The sequence below is a fragment of the Acomys russatus genome, chromosome 15 (genome assembly GCF_903995435.1).
Source record: "Acomys russatus chromosome 15, mAcoRus1.1, whole genome shotgun sequence".
Taxonomy (NCBI): domain Eukaryota; kingdom Metazoa; phylum Chordata; class Mammalia; order Rodentia; family Muridae; genus Acomys; species Acomys russatus.
In genome coordinates this window covers 56,942,152-56,960,543 of record NC_067151.1, presented here as the reverse complement: position 1 = coordinate 56,960,543, position 18,392 = coordinate 56,942,152, and the positions used below count along the sequence as shown (strand labels likewise).

At 44.2% G+C, this 18,392-nt stretch overlaps 1 protein-coding gene across 1 annotated transcript in view; it reads left to right on the top strand.

Moving 5' to 3' along the window:
- Tmem131l (transmembrane 131 like) overlaps positions 1–18,392 on the top strand; it is a 132,293-nt gene that overhangs the window by 82,038 nt on the left and 31,863 nt on the right. Inside the window, exons 8-16 of the mRNA XM_051157365.1 lie at positions 8,940–9,017; positions 9,215–9,368; positions 10,828–10,886; positions 11,149–11,257; positions 13,256–13,346; positions 13,771–13,924; positions 14,570–14,740; positions 16,086–16,155; positions 17,211–17,328. Coding sequence (XP_051013322.1) covers positions 8,940–9,017; positions 9,215–9,368; positions 10,828–10,886; positions 11,149–11,257; positions 13,256–13,346; positions 13,771–13,924; positions 14,570–14,740; positions 16,086–16,155; positions 17,211–17,328 — 1,004 coding nt within the window. The remainder of the gene's footprint in view (positions 1–8,939; positions 9,018–9,214; positions 9,369–10,827; positions 10,887–11,148; positions 11,258–13,255; positions 13,347–13,770; positions 13,925–14,569; positions 14,741–16,085; positions 16,156–17,210; positions 17,329–18,392) is intronic.

Sequence of the window (18,392 nt, the reverse complement as noted above, 5' to 3'; positions counted from 1 at the left end):
AATATTTTTTAAAATGTTTTCTTTAATGCCTTCTTGAATCCAGGCTACTCACACACGGAGAATGTCTTATTGATTTATTTGGTCAAAACATTTTTTGAAACGTGTTGTCCCAGTAACCATTTGTGTGAAAGGCTAAAAAGAACTTAAATTTTTGGAATTACTATAAAACAATGATTGTCTAAAGTGACATTAAAATATGGGAAGCCTAGAGAAGTTATAATTAAAGTGAATTTATAGTATATAGTTGTACTGTGCACACACACTTGTGCATGGTAACACACTATTGTCTAAAAAGAATGTTTTCAAGATATTTTGTGTTTGCAGAAATTATGAATTTGCACAAAAACATGGGAAACAAAACTAGAGAAGTGAGAAGTAGAGCTTGGAGTTGAGGGAGGGTGAATTTAACCGGTGTTTGCTGGATGTGTGTGTGTGAAAATACCACACTGAACACTGCTGATAAGTGCTATGCGAGGAGCATATGCTAGTGTGCTATGTAATGATATGCTAGTAAAAAAAATACTACAAAGCACAGCCATATTTGGCAAAGGTCACCAATATTAATACCTGTTGTCATCTGTAATTTTCTAGTTTGTGTGTGGATGAGGGATAGCTCCCCACCAGTGACCACGTTGCTGCACTCTGTGGTAAAGACACTTTTTTGGGATGCGTGCTGTCTAACACCCCTCTGACCAGGAGTTACTAGCCTTTCAGAACTGGCGCCGCCTTTGCTGTCGGAGCTTGATGTCAAGCCTCGTGCCTGCCAGGAGCAGGTGCTGGAGCCCCATGGGAAGATGGCCAAGGAGCTGCTGTCGCATAGCTACCTTCATGGGTGCTGATCCCTGTCAGTTTAGTATGACAGTCAGTGGTGGAAGTGCTAAAGCCAGTGTGGGGAACAAGACTTGAGAAGGAATATTTTTCACTCACACTTGGACAAAGGAGAAATGGAAAGGGCACATTTTTCTTTTTTAAAAAATGTATTGCAAAATTTAATCTAGGATATGGAGGGGGAACATCGAAAATAGGGAAAGTCTACAGGCCCCATAGTGGTCCTGGTCTCCTGACTGTCCACATGATTAGTTGAGTGGAGTGAGCAGTTTCCTGAAACACTTCTGCAGTTTAGATAAGGCATGTTTATGTGTTTTCCTCTACCAGATTATAAGCTATATCAAGCTTTATGTTCTAACTAATAAATGACACAGTCTGGAAATACATACACACACAAACACACACACACACACACACACACACACACACACACACGATGTATCAATTGCATTTATCAGCAGCATTCAGTGTAGTATATTGATGAAATGGTAACTGAACTAATTATTAGATAATTAAATTACCTTAAAAGGAAATTATAAGCTGTTTGTGAAATTATGGCCTACAGTTATTATTTTTTTTTTTTTATTTCAAATATTCGTTGTATTAGAATATGGTAGAAACTTCTGTTAGAAGACTTCCAGCTGTCTCGTTGGCACCGTTTCCTGACTAGTTCTGAACCTCGTGCATGTGAGGAGTCAGGAGATAGAAAGCTAGGTATGGTTGAGCCAGACATGGAGGAGGATGCCTTTATCCCAGCACTCAGAAGACAGAACTCTTGAGTTCTGGCCAGATCCTACCTCAAAAGCGGGGAGTTGAGGGAGCCAGGGGAGCCAGTACTTCAGCCATGGAGAGCCTGAGGTTAAGAGTTGAGGCCAACCTGGGCTACACAGTGAACCTCCTGTCTCAAACAAAGTCAAAGAAAAACAAAAGAAGAATTAGGGGGAAAAAAAAACTCCTTAGCACACATGACTGAGGCATGCTCGCCCTTAGGGTGAACTACTCTCTCTGACCACAAGTCAGGCCACCTGGGCTACTGGAGGGCAATTTGCAGCTGAAGGGGACTCACTCACCCTGTCACAGAGAAGGGGAAGCTGCCTGGTACCCTTGCCGCACAGCAGCCTAGCTCGTTGCTCATAGCGAGGAACCATTGTGCCTCCTGAGAGGGCAGGAGAGCTGGGGAAGGGATTCTCGTAAAACTCCCCCAGTTTTATAGTCTTGGACCAGGTGACATTTACAGAGCTAGAGGAAACCAGCCCATGAACTCCCACCTTCCTGTGCCTGGGTCTTGTTTTTTTTTTTGGGGGGGGGGTTGTTGTTGTTGTTGTTTTGTTTGTTTCTGTTTTTGTTTTTTTAATATATTTTATTAATTTATTCATATTACATCTCAATTGTTACCCCATCCCTTGTATCCTCCCATTCCTCCCTCTCTCCCATTTTCCCCTTACTCCCCTCCCCTATGTCTGTGACTGAGGGGGACCTCCTCCTCCTGTGTATGCTCATAGGGTATCAAGTCTCTTCTTGGTAGCCTGCTATCCTTCCTCTGGGTGCCACCAGGCCTCCCCATCCAGGGGACGTAGTCAAATATGGGGCACCAGAGTTTGTGTGAAAGTCAGTCCCTACTCTCCACTCAGCTGTGGAGAATGTCCTGTCCATTGGCTAGATCTGGGTAGGGGTTCGAAGTTAACTGGATTTATTGTCCTTGGCTAGTGCCATAGTTTGGGTATGACCCCTGGGCCCAGATCTGCCTATCATAATGTTCTTCTTGTAGGTTTCTAGGATCCTCTGGATCCTTCTATTTCCCCATTCTCCCATGCTTCTCTCACCTAGAGTCCCAATAGGATGTCCTCCCCTCTGTCCCACTTTCCTGGTAAGTGAAGACGTGTGTGTGTGTGTCTGTGTGTCTGTGTGTGTGTGTGTGTCTGGGTCTGGGTCTGGGTCTTTATATTAGAAAAACCCACTAGGTAGGCTGAAAAGGGGCACTATGCCCAAGCTTGAATGCTCTTTTGCTTGTCCTACCCCATCCGTAGTCCTCAGCTATGATTTCGAGGCTAGCTTGTGAGTTTTTCCTTAGTGAGGTCGCACCATAGCACTAAGACACTCCTCCGAGGGCTAGCCTGCCCTATCCAGTGTTGGGTGGCACTAGTGGAGAAGGAGAACCCCAGCCCTGGCTGCCTGCACGGTGGTCATGGTTCTGTGCAGGTGGCCTCAGGTCAGCTAACCTCCTTGTGACTCAGTTTTGGCTTTTTGTTTTGTTTTATTATTGTTTTTCAAGACAAGGTTTCTCTGTGTAACCTTGACTGTCCTGTAGACCAGGCTGGCCTTGAACTCACAGCGATCTGTCTGCCTCTGCTTCCCAAGTGCTGGGCTTAAAGGCGTGCGCCATCACTGCCAGGCTCCTTGTGCCTCAGTTTATCCATTAAGTGGAATAGCTCTTCCTGGTAGAATCAAATCGCTACTGAATATATCAAGCCATGTAAAGAGCTTAGAACCAGTTCCTAACACACAGGTAAAATCTGTTTGTCAGGACTTTAAAACAGGCTTCCAATATAAACCTTCTATTATGAAACTCTCAAGGAAAACTTTCAAATTCAGATTCAGTCTTCTGGCAAGGCATGGAAGTTTAAGGCTACAGACCCGTATCAGATTATATTGGTCTGGGTTCATAGACAAAGAATTTGAAGTCCTTCCTTATTGTCTTTGTCTTGTCCAGAGAGCTTCCCCATGCTTGTGGGCAGCTGGGGAACCTTTGCTGGCTACATCCAAGGCTCCCTCTGGTGAGAGTTGAGGCCAACCTGGTCTATACAGTGAACCTCCTGTCTCAAACAGGAGTGGCCGTCCCAGGATCCCTGTGCTGACAAATGTTTCAGTCCTAAGGTTCTCCTGAGCCTCTCTTACGTCCTAGTAAGATAGATCCCCAGGAATATCAGAGCATTAGTCTTACAGGCACTGGAAGTAGAAGACATGCTCCTCCCTGCTCTCTGGACAGCCAGCCTGAGCATATTTATTCCCAGTGTCTCTCGTGTGTCCAAGATGGGGAGGATGGAGACAGCATCTTGTCATCACTGGGGTTTTTTTTTTCAAGCCCAAAGCCTTTACACATACTGCTCGGTGGGTGGACATGACTGTTGGTGAGGAGGCTTGTTGAGTACTGTGGAGTTGAGAGGAGCCACCTATCAAGGAGGTGGCTTCCGAGGCACTGGCCCCTCCTTCAGTGCTCGGCGCAGCAGCTACCTTTGGTTTCTGCCCCACAGCTTTGTGGGTCTGCTTATTCCTGCGATATTCAACTGAATGGTGTCCAGACTCCATGAGTCCCCAGGCTAAGATGTGGGGTGCACTGGACTCACGTCACCTCCCACTGTTGACCCGGGAGGCTTCAGATCTATTTCTTAGGGACGGTTTCCCATCTATACCACTTATTTGCAGCCAGAGAGCTGCCCTCAGCCGATTCCTGAGGGGGCCCAAGAGCCCAGAGGAGGGCGTCATCAGCCTTCGGCTCTGTTCCTTCTCAGGTTGGAGGGAACTTCTCATGTGGGACAGGAAGTGCTTTGCTGCCCATGCTCTTGCCCTGACCCCCACCCCCACCTCCGCACCCCCTACCCCCATGATGAGCAAGGCTGTCACGTGGCTTTCACTTTCAGTAGCAGGTAAGTGTGCTTACTTCACAAGCCTAGGATCTGGGGTCAAATCCCCAGCATCACAAAGACCTGTAGCCCTCTGCTCTACCTGGGTGGACAGGCGCACTGCTTGCTGGCAGCCAGCCTTGCTCCAGATTCAGTGTGTGACTGATTCACAGGGATAAGGCAGAGAGTGAGAGAGCAGGTTACCTGCTGTCTGTCCTCTGGTTTCCACACGTGTGCCCCAGGCCTGCATACATGTGTCTTCCCCCAACTTTTAAATAAAGAAGAAGAGGAAAGACTGACTTTGCCTCTTGTTTTCAGCCCATGAACACATGGCTCCCAACATGTTGAGCCTGTGTCAAGACAAGGCAGTATATCATGGTGTGTGTGTGTGTGTGTGTGTGTGTGTGTGTGTGTGTGTGTGTGTTAGGACAAGACAGCTGTTTACCTTGTGGTGGCCAGGAAGTAAAGGGGTAGGCAGTGGTGCCAGAAACCCCTTCAAATGGGAAGGGGCCAATTGTTTGCACAATGTAGGCCACTTGCATGTCCATTGATCCACCTCATTACCTAAAGATGACCTCACTCTAAATTGCTTGCATCTGTTCTTCAAGGTTTCTGGCAAATTTGTGTGTTGGGGAGGGGGGTGGTGGACGGCAGGACGAGGCAGTAAATGTGTGTGTCCCCCATCCCCTCTAGGTTCTAAACTAATTGTTACATTAGATGAAAAGAATTTGAAGTATTTTTGGAACAAAAATATTTTCCTTAGAAACCAAAGGAGTGAGGAAGAGGAGTCCCCTCTTCGCAGCTTTAATGTGGGAAAGCCACTGTGGAATTAAATTAAGGAAGCACATTAACTGTGAGTGAATAAATAGGAGGCAACCGCCTCTCTCCCCTCCTCTGTGCTCACTCTGCCCACAGTGAATTCAGTGACTCTCTCCTAAGGGTGGACGTGGGGTCCTAGAGTAATGCGGCAGGGGGCTGGGGCTTGACCTTGTAATTTGTAGATTAACCTCCTTTCTTTAAGCCAAAACAAAACAAACAAATTCCAGGCTGCTGTAAGTTTGTGCTCATGTTTTGTGAGTGTATCTGGCAACATAAGTAAGGTTTTGGGGGCCTTTGGGATGTTTTGGTTTGATTGGTTGGTTGGTTGGTTGGTTTTTCCTCCATCAGAGGATAGAAGCTAGGGGTGCAGTTGAAACAGAATTACCGTTTAGTATCAGGGAGAAGCAGTTGTGCTGCTTCTGTTAATTCAGCTGAATCTGTCCATCAAACATTGAATGATAGTTGGTCATAGCGTCTGGGTGAGAGCTGTGTGCCAGGAGCAGTACACCAGGATAGCTCTCATTTTCTACAAGGCCACTGCTGCGCAGACCTGGTTGTAACAGCCTCATGTGTCTGGGCTGCCAACTGGAAAACCTCATGGCTTGTACAGAACTTATGTTCCTACTGATAGGCATGTTGGCACAAAAGATGTAGTACTTGAAGCTGTGACAGTGCCTGAGAAAAACAGCTTGTAAGGTTGGGGCTTTCAAGTGCCTTGCTCTTGTGGCCTGGGTGACTGCAGTGAGAAGTCTCCTGTCCTCGCTTTGTCATCAGGGGGCTGTCAGAGTGACTTAGGGCTTTACTGCTTTGTTTTCTGTTTTGTTGCACAGTCTCAGAACTTCACAGTTGCTCCTGGATGTCTCACGGAGTGGACGGAGTTGACTTCAGTTCCCAGTTCCGTGCACTCCTTTTGACCACAAAACCACAGGCTCTGTATCCAAGGGGTTAAAACCATTTCTGCTTTCTTGAGTATGGTATCTTGGGATGGCTTTTAAAATCTTATATGTGTGCTGGTGAAGTTCTGGCCTGTGATGTACAGAGGAAGAGTAAGCTCAATGTATCCTGGTTTCTTGCACAAAGTACTGGTTTGCCAAAAGAGCTCCTCCCACTAGCTGCCTCCAGGACCTCTGATAAGTCATTGACCCCTCCAAGCTACATTTCCCCCACGTCTAAAGAGAATACCACCATATTCTTTTTTAAGAAAAGACTGAAGATATGTTATGCACAGTGGGAAGTTTCAAACATAGAGAATTAATTGTTTGTTGGTGTTGTTGGTTTTCTTAACTGCCCAGGTACTTTGGATTAGGAGGGGACAGTTGTCCCGTTTTGCTGGCTCTTTTAGGTTCTTTCAGGGGAATTTGCAATACTTTCATTGTGGTTGTTTCAGTTGTTTGCATTTTGGTAATAGTTAATTGTTAATTAACAATTGTTGATTGTTAGTTGTTAATTGTTAAGGTTAAGGTTGCAATAATTTTGTTCTTTTGGGAAAGCGGTGTCAGCTTTTCAACTCCCCCTTGGCAAATCCACAGGTCACCAGTGGTGTGGACATACATACTTCAGCTCCCCCTTGTGGATTTCTGAGATACAGTTTGAGTCTCCCAAGATCAGAGAATCTGAAATCCAGACTGCTCTAAAATCTGAAAAAATTTGAGGCCCAACAGGACACCACAAGTGTGATAGTTTAATGTACAGTTTTTTTTCCACTGGCAAAATTACATTAGAAATAACGTGTGAAAATATGTCCAGGCTACATGTGTAAAGTGTATGAAACATAAGTGAATTTTGTGTTTAGACACAACTCCCACTCTCAAAGAGCTAATGATGTATGTGGAAATAGTCCAGAGCAAAAGACTTTTTTCAAGCCTCTAGAGTAAAAACTACTTGATCCTTAGTGATTTCTTTGGCTATGCTTCTGCTGGGCACATGCATCTTGCTTAAACTGGCTGACTATGAAAATCATCTATGCAGAAATTTAGCAAGAATAACAGAACATTAGCTTTTCAATCCCACCAGGTCACTGTGTTCTTAATTAAGTTTAAGTTGTCATCCATTCAGAGAAATGTTATAGGGAAGAAAACTCTTTTTAAATTAAAAGGAAAATTTTCTATAAATGCGTACACTTTCCGAATATGTCAACAATGTTTTTCCCATTAGAATGGAGAATTTCAGGTCAAAAGTGCACCCCACATAGCAAGTTTTAATTTTTTGATTTATAGGTTTTGCTTCTTCCCTCTAGGTTGCTGCCTAGTTCAAGTTTTCTCAGCTCAGTGGTATCTGTGACCACACACCCTCTGCTAGCTCATCAGCCATGTATCAAGTGGCTGCTTTGGTAGAAGCATGGAATTTGGTGCTTATGGTCTGCTGGAGAGGATAGACCTTGGCTGGATTGTTAGAGTGGGAGTGAAGTCATAGGTGGCCATGTGTGAGTGATGGGTGGTTACTCAGATAAGGCTTCTGAGGGTATGTAAGCTGAGGCATGAAGTGTAAAATAGACAGACAATAAATGTAACGATGATGACAGAGATCTCATGCCAGAGAACACCTCAATACAGGCCAAGGTCCTGAGATTTGCTACGTTCCTTGACTTGTGTCTGCAGACCCATCCCCAGCCTGGACAGCTGTGTTCTTCCTAGACTGGGTTGCTCGCTTCCTTTTCTTGAAGTTCTGTCAAAAATGGCTGAGATCTTTGAACTTTGAACTTCCTTATACTTTTGTCTTCCATCCATAGTTCTCACATGTTAACAGTGGCAGGCAGTGAACATTTGCACATCTATTTTTGAGGTTTCTGTCAGACTCTAGGGGTAGTGGCTTCTAGTGGTATGAAAGAAGGCATACATTAAAAAACAAAACAAGGCTGGCGGTGGTGGCACATGCCTTTAGTCCCAGCACTTGGAAGCAGAGGCAGGCGGATCTCTAGAGTTCGAGGCCGGCCTGGTGGTCTATAGAGAGAGTTCTAGAACAGCCACAGCTACACAGAGAAACTGTGTCTTGGAAAAACAAAACATCAGTAAGTTGACTGGGTATAGTAGTGCATACTCTAATCTTAGCATTCAGGACAGTGAGGCAGGAGGATCACGGGTTTACGGACAGCTAGGGCTATGCTGTGAGACTTTGTTTCAAAACCAAACGGGCATGGGCTGGAGAGATGGCTTGATGGCTAAGAACAATTGTTGCTTTTGCAGAGGACCTCAGTTTAGTTCCCAGCACCCACATAGGGAGGTTCACAATGGCCTGTAACTCCAGTTCCAAGGCATCTAATGCCCTGTCCTGGTCTACTCAGACACTAACACTCATAAGGTATACATGCACACACACACTCACACATGCACGTATATTAAAAGGAAAATAAGCCAAAAGCAGTAAGTTGGTTATTGCTAGGTAAATCACTTTAAGATAAAAGTATGCTTCTTTGTTTAAACCAGATGTTAAACAGACCCAAGGCGGTATCCATATGTATACTTGGGACATTCGTACCTGCTTCCAGCCTTGCTAGGAGTCTTCATTTATTACTTCCTTTAGAATGTAAGCCTAGCGACAGCAGAATATATTTCCAGTACGCCATAACACATAGCACTTAGTAGCTGCTCAGAGTTTGTTGAGTAATGACTGTTCCTGGTAAAGCCGGCTTATGCTCTCAGCCTCCCTTTAAGTTCTTCTCCCTCTTTCTTTCAGGCAGAGACCACTAATACTAGCCTCCTGCGGGTGCAACTGGAATGCAGTTTACACAATAAAGTGTGTCAGCAATTAAAGGTAAAACAGTAGTTAGCAGATCTCTGTTTTCTTTCCTGCTTCTTAAAAATCAAAATGAAAACAGTGGTGCATTCTCACCATAAACATGCCGTTGCCTTAGGTACTGCTCTTTTTGAAAACTATGCAGTCACGAAGTTCAGATTTTTTGTGTGTGTCGTTTTTGAATGTCTCTTCTTTGCCCACGCCTTCCATCTCAGAGTTGCTATGTGGGATCCGATGATGCCTTACACTTGAAGATGAGCATAATTGTAGCAGTGGAAAACTCCTCCAAGCAGCCCGAGGAGAACACTCAAGCCCTGTTGGATCACCTCTCTATCGTTTATGTAGCTACCGCTGACCCTGGGGCCGCAGGTACGGTGGGGGCTTTCCGGTTTCTGTTGTGGGCCTGTGGCTCAGTGGCGTGGGCACTGGGCCCTGGCTCCTCTCCATCTAGCTCTGCCAAAAAAATTATAGCTGTAAAGCCTTTTTCGTGCAGCACGACTAGGTTTCCCTGAACCGTTATTCAATTTTATCAAAGAGTCAAGACTTTGGGTAGCTTGCCCCAGGAACTGGGTCTCAGTCTGCAGCTCCTCTGGCGGTGTTATTTCAGGGAAGTTAGGTGACCACAGCAAGCTGTTTTGAGTTTCCTTGGGAATAGTTTTTCTTGGCATTTTGCAGATAATAAGCAAATGAAATGGGCATGACCGCCTACAGTAAACATTCACAAAGGGTTTGGAGTCGTAACTCCAGAGTTACTGAGTTGCGGGAGCTCAGTTGACCTGACCATGCTGTGTCGTATTCTTAGTAGCTGAGAGCTGGCTGTTTCTGGATGTTTGACAACTTGGAGGAGAATTCCTCCTTAGGAACATGTATCCTCCTTACTAGAAAGAACCTATTTTGACAGTGCAACATTTGAAGAACACTTGTAGGAAATACATTCTAGCTGATTGATGTGTGAGACACATAGTATGGGATCGTGTTATGTATTGGTTATAACAGCTGCGTTGGCATGTGAGTTTAAATTTATTCCTCACTCAGAGAAGGAATAACACAGTGAGATAGAGAAGCGTAGTTATTTATTGGCTGTCAGCAGTGTGGTGTGTCTAGTACTCTCTCCTTCCTGGCCAGCCACCAATCTCATGCTGGCTGAGCCGATAGCATCCCTAACGCATCCCTGAGCTCCACGGTTTTCATTGTCAGGCAAGTGTCAATTAGTTCCCATTTTAGAACTAGACATGGCGGCAGTGGACAGAACTGCCCCTGCCCCATGGTTTGTAGGTTGCTAGGTTTTGTGATGGCCAGGTGGGCACCCAGGCTGAGAAGACCCCTGTTACCCCATAGGGAGCACATTTGGATGATGGAGAAAGGGGAGCCTGCCTTCCGAAATGCCAGCGTTTAATTGCTCCCCAGTGTGTTGGGTTAAGTAAGGAAAACACAAAGCTGCCTAGATGGCTGGAGAGCATAGCTTTGCTTGAAGCTGTCTAGGTGGTTGCTGTCATTCAGATAGAGCACATGTCCATGTCTGTCCTGTGTGTTCTTCAGCACCCGAGAACCTACAAGTTCAGGCCAAGTTTGTTTTGTTTAATAAGGCTTGCTCTTCCTATGACGTAAAGGCCTATCCCATGTCCAAGAAGCTCTGGCTTTGATCCCCAACACTAAACTCTTGCATGTACCCCAGAAGGTGGGAAAAAAAATGGATCTTCCATTCAATTTCAGTGTTGTAGAAACGTTTTCACCTTTTTAAGAACTGTATACTGCATATTACTGTGTTGAGTCGAGGAGATTCTGTGGCTCTTTGTTTTAACCTCACTGCTCTGATTCTTTTGGACAGATGAATCTGCAGTAAATATGTATGTATTGCATTCAGGAAACAGCCTTATTTGGATACAGGTAATTGCTGAAGCTTGTACATACAGTAATTTGAGATTACAAGTGTGCGTTTTGCTGCAGGTCCTTAGGGAGTCCCAGGAGCAGAGGCCTTCATGTCTACTTTCTTTTAATGTCATGTAAACCCGCTCTCCCTGGCTTTCACACCCTGTTTACGTGGCAGTTGTCAGCGCCCCTATCTGCTGTTGCCAGTTTTACTCAGGGCTGTTTTACGCTACTCTCCTGCTTGAGAGGAGTAAGTTGGGTTTATTCCTTGTTGTTGCAGGACATACATCATTCCTCACAGGAAAACGCCCTGTCTCTGCTGTTTGAGCCGGTACTGCTACCTACGTCCACAACAAACTTCACAAAAATTGCTTCGTTTACTTGCAAAGGTACTCACTTAAGCAGCTGGGCTACTCCTGTTGCTCAGGTTTTGTTTTTTTTTTTTCCCCCTGTTGGCAGCTTCCTTCAGTGTAGTTCCAGCTACAGGTGGGGCACAGTTTAGAGAAACCGTGTAGGTCTGGTCCCTGTAAACCACAGCCTTCAGTGTGATCTCAAATTGTCGTGGATGCCACCTGTGTTTTCTGTGCCTGTGGGATTCTGGGTTTCACGCTCCACTTGGTGGCGTGCAGTTCAGTATGTGTATTCTGTTGCTTTCACAGGGAGCAGAGTCCCCTGTTCAGTTTACTTGGTAGAATGCGACAGTGAATGTCTGTAGTGAGTTTAAAATCTAGTCCTGTGTTCAGATTTTCACTTACAGTTAAAAGGTGCTCTTTAAAAGAATCCCCATGGAGCTGAGTCAGGAAAACATACCCAGACTCACTCATATTTAAAGAACTCACTCCATTTTTTTTAATGAGCTTTATTTTTTTTTAATTTTTTTATTAATTTATTCATATTACATCTCAATGGTTATCCCATCCCTTGTATCCTCCCATTCCTCCCTCCCTCCCATTTTCCCCTTACTCCCCTCCCCTATGACTGTGACTGAGGGGGACTTCCCCCTTTATGTGCTCATAGGGTATCAAGTCTCTTCTCAGTCCATTTAAAGCAACAAGTGAGATATAATTTATTACAGAGACCAATAAGGATTTTAAAGGGGTGTTAGAATTATGTTTTTATAATGAAGAAAGGAAACCTTTTAGCTAAGAGTTGACACAGGCTGTTGAGAAGGAAGCTGATTAATCTTTATAGAAATTTAAGATACTTCAGTCCTTAATTGTAGTTTAGTGATTGTGCCCTCTAGATATTTGTGTTCTCAAAACTCTACCTAAGGCGGGCATGGTGGCATGCGTCTGTGGTCAGTGACTGTGGTAGTGGAGACTGGAGGATTGGAGGCCAGCTGTCGCACCACTGTCTCAAAAGCTTGAAGTGTCTACACAGAAACGCCACTTGACAGTAGAAAGCCTAGGAGCCCACTGACAGACTCAGCTGAGTCTGTGTGCCCTGCAGCTGCTAGGAGACCCCAGACACACACTGCAAGTGGAATGTGGACATTAGGTGTTGAAAATGCCTGTAAGGAAGCACTGGTTTTGGCTGTCTGAGATCACTGAGAAGTGGGGTAAAGGTAGATTCACTTTAATGGTTTTTTAATAAATGTTTGTACTTAGTTTGGAAGCACGTGTACTTTAAATAGAAGCAGTTTCAGTGTGTGAGTTAAGAATTCAACAGTAGCCAGGTGTGGTGCTGTATGCCTGTAATCCCAGCACTCAGGAGGCAGAGGCAGGCAGATGGATGTGAGTTCGAGGCCAGTCTGGTTTACAAAGAGAGTTCCAGAACACCCTTACACAGAGAAACAACACAGAACAAGAAAGAAAGAAAGAAAGAAAGAAAGAAAGAAAGAAAGAAAGAAAGAAAGAGAAAGAGAAAAGAAAAAAGAATTGAACAGCAGTGATTTAATGTCATGATCTGGATCAAAACAAGCCTGGAAATACTGTTTGTGTAAGCAAGCTTCTACACTGTTCACCAGGATTTTCCCTGGGCCACTTGGATTTCTTCCCCTCCCATTCCTCCACATTCTCCTCTTTCCTCCACCCAGTGAGCTGCTTTCTTGTCTCTGGCAGAGCTAAGAGCCTCCTCTTATTGATAGTGAGGACAGATCTTTGTAAAGGAAAAGCTTCAAAGTACTGACTCCTGACTTTTTATTCTCCCTGAAAGAACTGAGAGGCTGGTTTACAGAGGTGGAGGGGAGAGTGTACATAGTGTATTCCAGGTGACTATTAGCAGCCAGCTAGGAAGAAAGGTGGGAGCCAAAAGGAGCCATGTACTAGTCTAATGGAGGCAGCAAAGGCAACCAAAAATGTATAAACAGACTCATTTTTGTTCAGGTTTAACAAAAAGAAAGATACTAATGCTTATGCCTCATGCTTAATTCTTTGTACCCACAGTAGGTACCTCATGTGACAGTGGAATTGTGGGTGTGAGGAAGAGAAAAGACACCCCAGCAATAAAAGCATGCCTCTCCTCTCCTGTGCTTCAGGGGTAGGTTTGCTCTGGCTTTTCCTGAACTACAGTGTTTTTGTTGTTGTTTTATCATCTAGTGTGCTTTAAAAGTGTGACCGTAGTTACTGCGTTATTCTTTCTGGAATGTTACTGCTTTGCATTAGCCTATCCAACACAGAAGGCTTTTGTAGCAAAATGGAGAAGTGGGGCTAAATAATTGAGTTTGGGGTGGGGCAATTGTCCCTCTGGTATTTTCTGAGTTGTATTTGGATCCTAGTTTTGCCCTGGTCATGGCCCCGTCAGTTCCGCCTCACCTGTATTGCTCTGTGGGTGACCAGGAGGATGAGGGAGATGCTGTCGATAGTCATGTTTTCTGCTCCTATTTCCTCATTTGCAGGCTCTGTGGAGGACGGACAGCTGTGCTACACACAGGGATAGTCACGTGCATGTCTTCTGTTCACAGGTATTTCAGCGTGGATGCCTCGACGGCCCAATTTCACATAGAGAGTCTCGAGAATGCAACAGGAGTATGGTCAATATGGTACCGCAGCCGTTTTGACCGTAGCATTGTAATAAAAGATGTGTTTGTTTCCAAGGAGGCCAAGCACATTTTAAAGGTATTCTAGCCCAGCTTAAGTTTGTCTAGTATCGTGCTATGAAGTCAATACCTATAACACCTAATTTTTTTTAAAGATTTTTATTATTATTATTATTATTATTATTATTATTATTATTATTATTATTATTATTATTATTATTATTATATAGGGTTCTGCCTGCATGTACACCTTCGGGCCAGAAGAAGGAATCAGATCACTTTTATAGATAGTTGTGAACCACCATGTGGTTCCTGGGAATTGAACTTAAGACCTTTGGAAGAGCAGACGGCGCTCTTAACCTCTGAGCCATCTCTCCAGTCCTATAACACCTAATTTTGACTTATGGTTTTTAAAGCAAATACAGTTTCTTTTTAACATTTCAGAGTTACTCGATAGCTATCTGTACTTTCCCTCTTTGAAAGTAAACGTATGATTAAATAGATGGTTTTTACAAAGTACGTCAAGATATCTGCTATGACATTAAAAACTGGGTATTGAAAAATAAACTTTGTTTAAAATCATAAATATTTGACTTTTGATCTGGAACAAATGGAATAAAATTCTAATTTCCAGACTTTAGAACAAATTTAGCACTATACTGTAACAGTTTCAGTCATAACAAGTGCTAGGAAGTAACCTCTCTCTTGCTTGTGTTCCTTTTAGGTTCTGAGTTTCCCTGGCCCTTTATTTCTACCTCCAGGCTGTTGGAATATATTTTCTTTGAAACTTGCTGTTAAAGGCATTGCCCTAAATCTGCTCACCAATGTATTTCTGACTACAAGCACCGGTGCCATTTTTGCACTACCTCTGCAGATTTTCTCGGCCCCAGCCAAGGTATTGTGTATACCTCCATGCGATGTAGTGTCATTTAGCAGTTACAGTTGCCTTCTGTCCCTGTGTGCTGTTTAACTTTAATGAATTCAGATAAGTTTATGTTCTTTAAGGCTGTCTAAGAAATTTAAGGGCATCACCAAGCCAATCATAGGCGGTAGGCATGTTTAGATGTGGCAGTACTGATTTAGAAGGGCCATTTCTCAAGGAATAGTCATTACTTAATAAAATAAATCATCACCAGCAGATCAGTTTCACTTGTCCTTTTGCTGCTGAGGAGCAAACGCAGGGTCCTGTATCGCCAGGCAGAGGCTCTGCGTTTGAGCGACGTCCTTAGGTCCCATCCCCAAAAGCTGGGAAGTCACGTGTGCTTACTGCAGGGAGCAGCACAGTTTAACTTTTAATACTTGTTTGCAAAGATTATTCAGTGTTTTAAATCGGCTTCTTTTACATGGCTATCGCTTGCTCATAATCATTGGATTTTCTTAGGGGGTCCAGTCTAAAGTCTAAAAGGTTTTATAAGAGAATTCTTCCTAAAATCTGGGCAAATTGTGTTCAGTTTAGATTATTTTAAGCATGTCTCATTTTTCCTTAATGTTTATTTTTGTTTAGTTATTGCTTCCTTTTGAGCCAAGCTATTCTGTATAACACTGAGTTCTGGTTCTTCACAATGAGACATTCATGCAACCATCTTTATGATTTTTTTCTCACTTATTAATGTCGATGCTTCATAGGTGGAAATGCCTCACACTTAGCTGAGTGTGATGATAGGGCTTTACACACCAAAATCAGTGAGAGTATGAGGCTCATCCACTTGGCCATATTTTGTGCAGGAGGGATTTCTTTAAAAATACCCTTTTCCAACCAAGAGATACCTATAAAAACAGTGATTGAGGGGGTTAACCAGAGGCAGCACAAACACCCCTAGACCTGTAGGCGGGGTAGCTGCAAATGACTAGAGCTCAGTGTACCCTGCCTAGAAAATCAGCGTTAGAGACACATGAGATACAGAACTGCCACAACTGTTCTGAGTCTAATTCATATGGCCGCTTGGTGTCTTGTGGGCCAACAGTTATAGAGTAATCATTGGCGGTTGTACAGAAGCCACCATAAGTTGTTACGTCGACATCGGTGATTGTCTGGAAGTCACTCTCGCCGCCCTGTGTGGCTCAGCCCAGATCCCTCTGAGCTGATAAAGGAACAAAGAGCTTGCTTCTCAGTGGTTTGGCTTCTGGTTAAAGGGGAGACCGCTGAGGGAGAGGCTGCTGTCCGCTTCCTGAGTTCGTGTTTAGGACTTTAATGCCGAGTGTTGTGTTTTAAGTTATTCATATGTTACTTTTCAATCTAGGAAGGGAGTCTGGGGTTTGAAGTGATAGCACATTGTGGCATGCATTATTTCATGGGAAAAACAAAACCAGGTAAGTATTTTGCTTTAGGATTTCTGTAGCACTTGAGTTGGGGCGGGGCGGTGGAAAGCAGTGACAGAAATTAGCGTTTGTAGATGGGATTGATTAATAACTACTTCTGTTAAAGTGATTGCGTCATGCTCTGTATTGAGAGAGCACAGTCATTGGCAGAGTGACCTGAAATCGTGGGCCATCCTCTACACCCAGACAGGGCGCTTGTAGGAACGAGAATGTCCTCCTTTTCTTGTGTAGTTTGTGCTTTTGTGAGTGATTAGAAAATAATTTCGTTTGATCATGGCAGCTTTATCACCAGGAAAAACGGTAAAATTGGGATTCCTGTATAAAAGCGGATAGAAGGTAGAATCATTGGGAATCATCTGCAGGCTTAGGCCGTAGGGCCGTATAAATGAGCAGGTGCTAAGTGCGCTGTGAGGCAGAAGGCCTTGGTAGTGATTTTGGAAGTTGTTCCGGGGCGTTGCTGTTTGCTTTATTCTTTATTTTTGTGTTTTGATTTAGTGAGATTTCTGATGGAAGGGAACTTTTATATCACAGACTTAGCTTTGGGAGAACCGCTTTTTCTTTCTAGCACTCCTGTTAGTAGAGGCCGGACAGGGCAGATGTACAGAGGCGAAGTAACGCCTGCTATAGGGCACCCACCCCCGGTCATGCCCTCTTTTTGACCGTCACTGTTTGTCCTCCATATCCCCACCTACATAGTACCCTGAAAGATGTGCTGGCAAAGGCTGTGTCCATGGAAGCAGCTCTGCACGTTAGCTACACCGCTGTTAAAAATGTTGCAAGCAAAGCTTTAATTTGTCTCAGGCTGTATCATGTGCCATGCGTCTTTTACGTTGTTACCTTCCACATGATTCGCTTTAGTTTTATTTTTACATGTTTGTTTAATTTGGTGTGCCATTGATTTAGAGGGGCTTTCGGAGGAAAGCAACAGAATTTGTCCACTCCACAGCCTTCTTAGTTTGTGAAGTTTGATGGTCAGCCCTTGGCATTATTGACTAGCTTAATTGTACTTTGTAAATCTAAATTCTTGAACATGATCTGACTTTCAGAAAATCCTAATTGGGATAGAAGCCTTTCTCTGGATCGGTCTACCTGGGACATGGATTCTGACCTTGCAAATAAGCTGTATGAAAGATGGAAGAAATATAAACATGGCGATGTGTGCAGGTGTGTTCTTGGAGTGCCTGCTTTGTGGTACATTATGCTCTGGACGTATTTGTTAGTGATTGTAAAACTTCACACCTCAGAAACGCTGACAGGGCAGAGTGCAGTGAATGCTTCTCAGTGTTTGCTCAATCACAGTTTGCTCATTAGGTGTTCAAATTTTGCCCTTCTTGCTGTTATTTCTGTTTCCATGCATATGCAAATGTTCTCTTGCCATTTTTGGCTGAGTTGATTGAGAGTAAGCAGTGAATTTCATTCTTGAGCCCTCAGTGCTTTATTGGGAAAATCTTTGCTAGGCGTCGCACTGAGGCTCTCATTACTTCATTAGAAAATGACTGGAGAGTGTCCTCTTCAATGTCACATTCCCACTGCAACCAGCAAATTGAAAATAATATATCATATGTAGTCCACACTAAAGGTTCCATAGTTGGCCTACAATGCCTGTTACCTTTGTTTTAATTGAGGGCCGTTCAGGGTGTATCCTCTTGACCTGTTTCTGCAGTCTATAGAGTAGAACCCCATCTGTCTTCAGTGTTTATCATGTTGACACAGTTTGAGTCCAGGCCAGTTGTCTTCTAGGAAATCCCACACTGTGGGCTCCTTTTCTCCCCTAATTGGTTTCTCAAGTCTACATCTGTTGAAACTTGTTTTTAAACTCTATTTTCCTTGGGGTATTGCAGCCTCTACCTCCCTTCCACTAGCGCCTTAACCTTGGGCATGAGAAAGAAGGTTAGTGTGGAGAGGCCCCTACTTCTCCCGGCTGTCCAGGGTCAGTCGGTTCTCTTGGTGCAGTACCAATGTTCGTCAACAGTAAACGCAGCAAGCAGTCTCCTCCAGGCTGCTGCATTGAAATGTTTCTTTCTGTCTGCCACACCATCCATCTTTGGTCTTCAAACTGCCACATGCTTCACTTTCTCTCTCCAGGCTCTTGTATTTATCCTCCTCAGAGTCCTGGGCTATACCCCTCTCCCTGCCACACAGGGCAGGCAGTTACCAGCTGGCAAAGACCACGCCCCACAGGAGGCAATTATCAGCTGTGGACATACTAAAGCCCAAACTAAAAACCC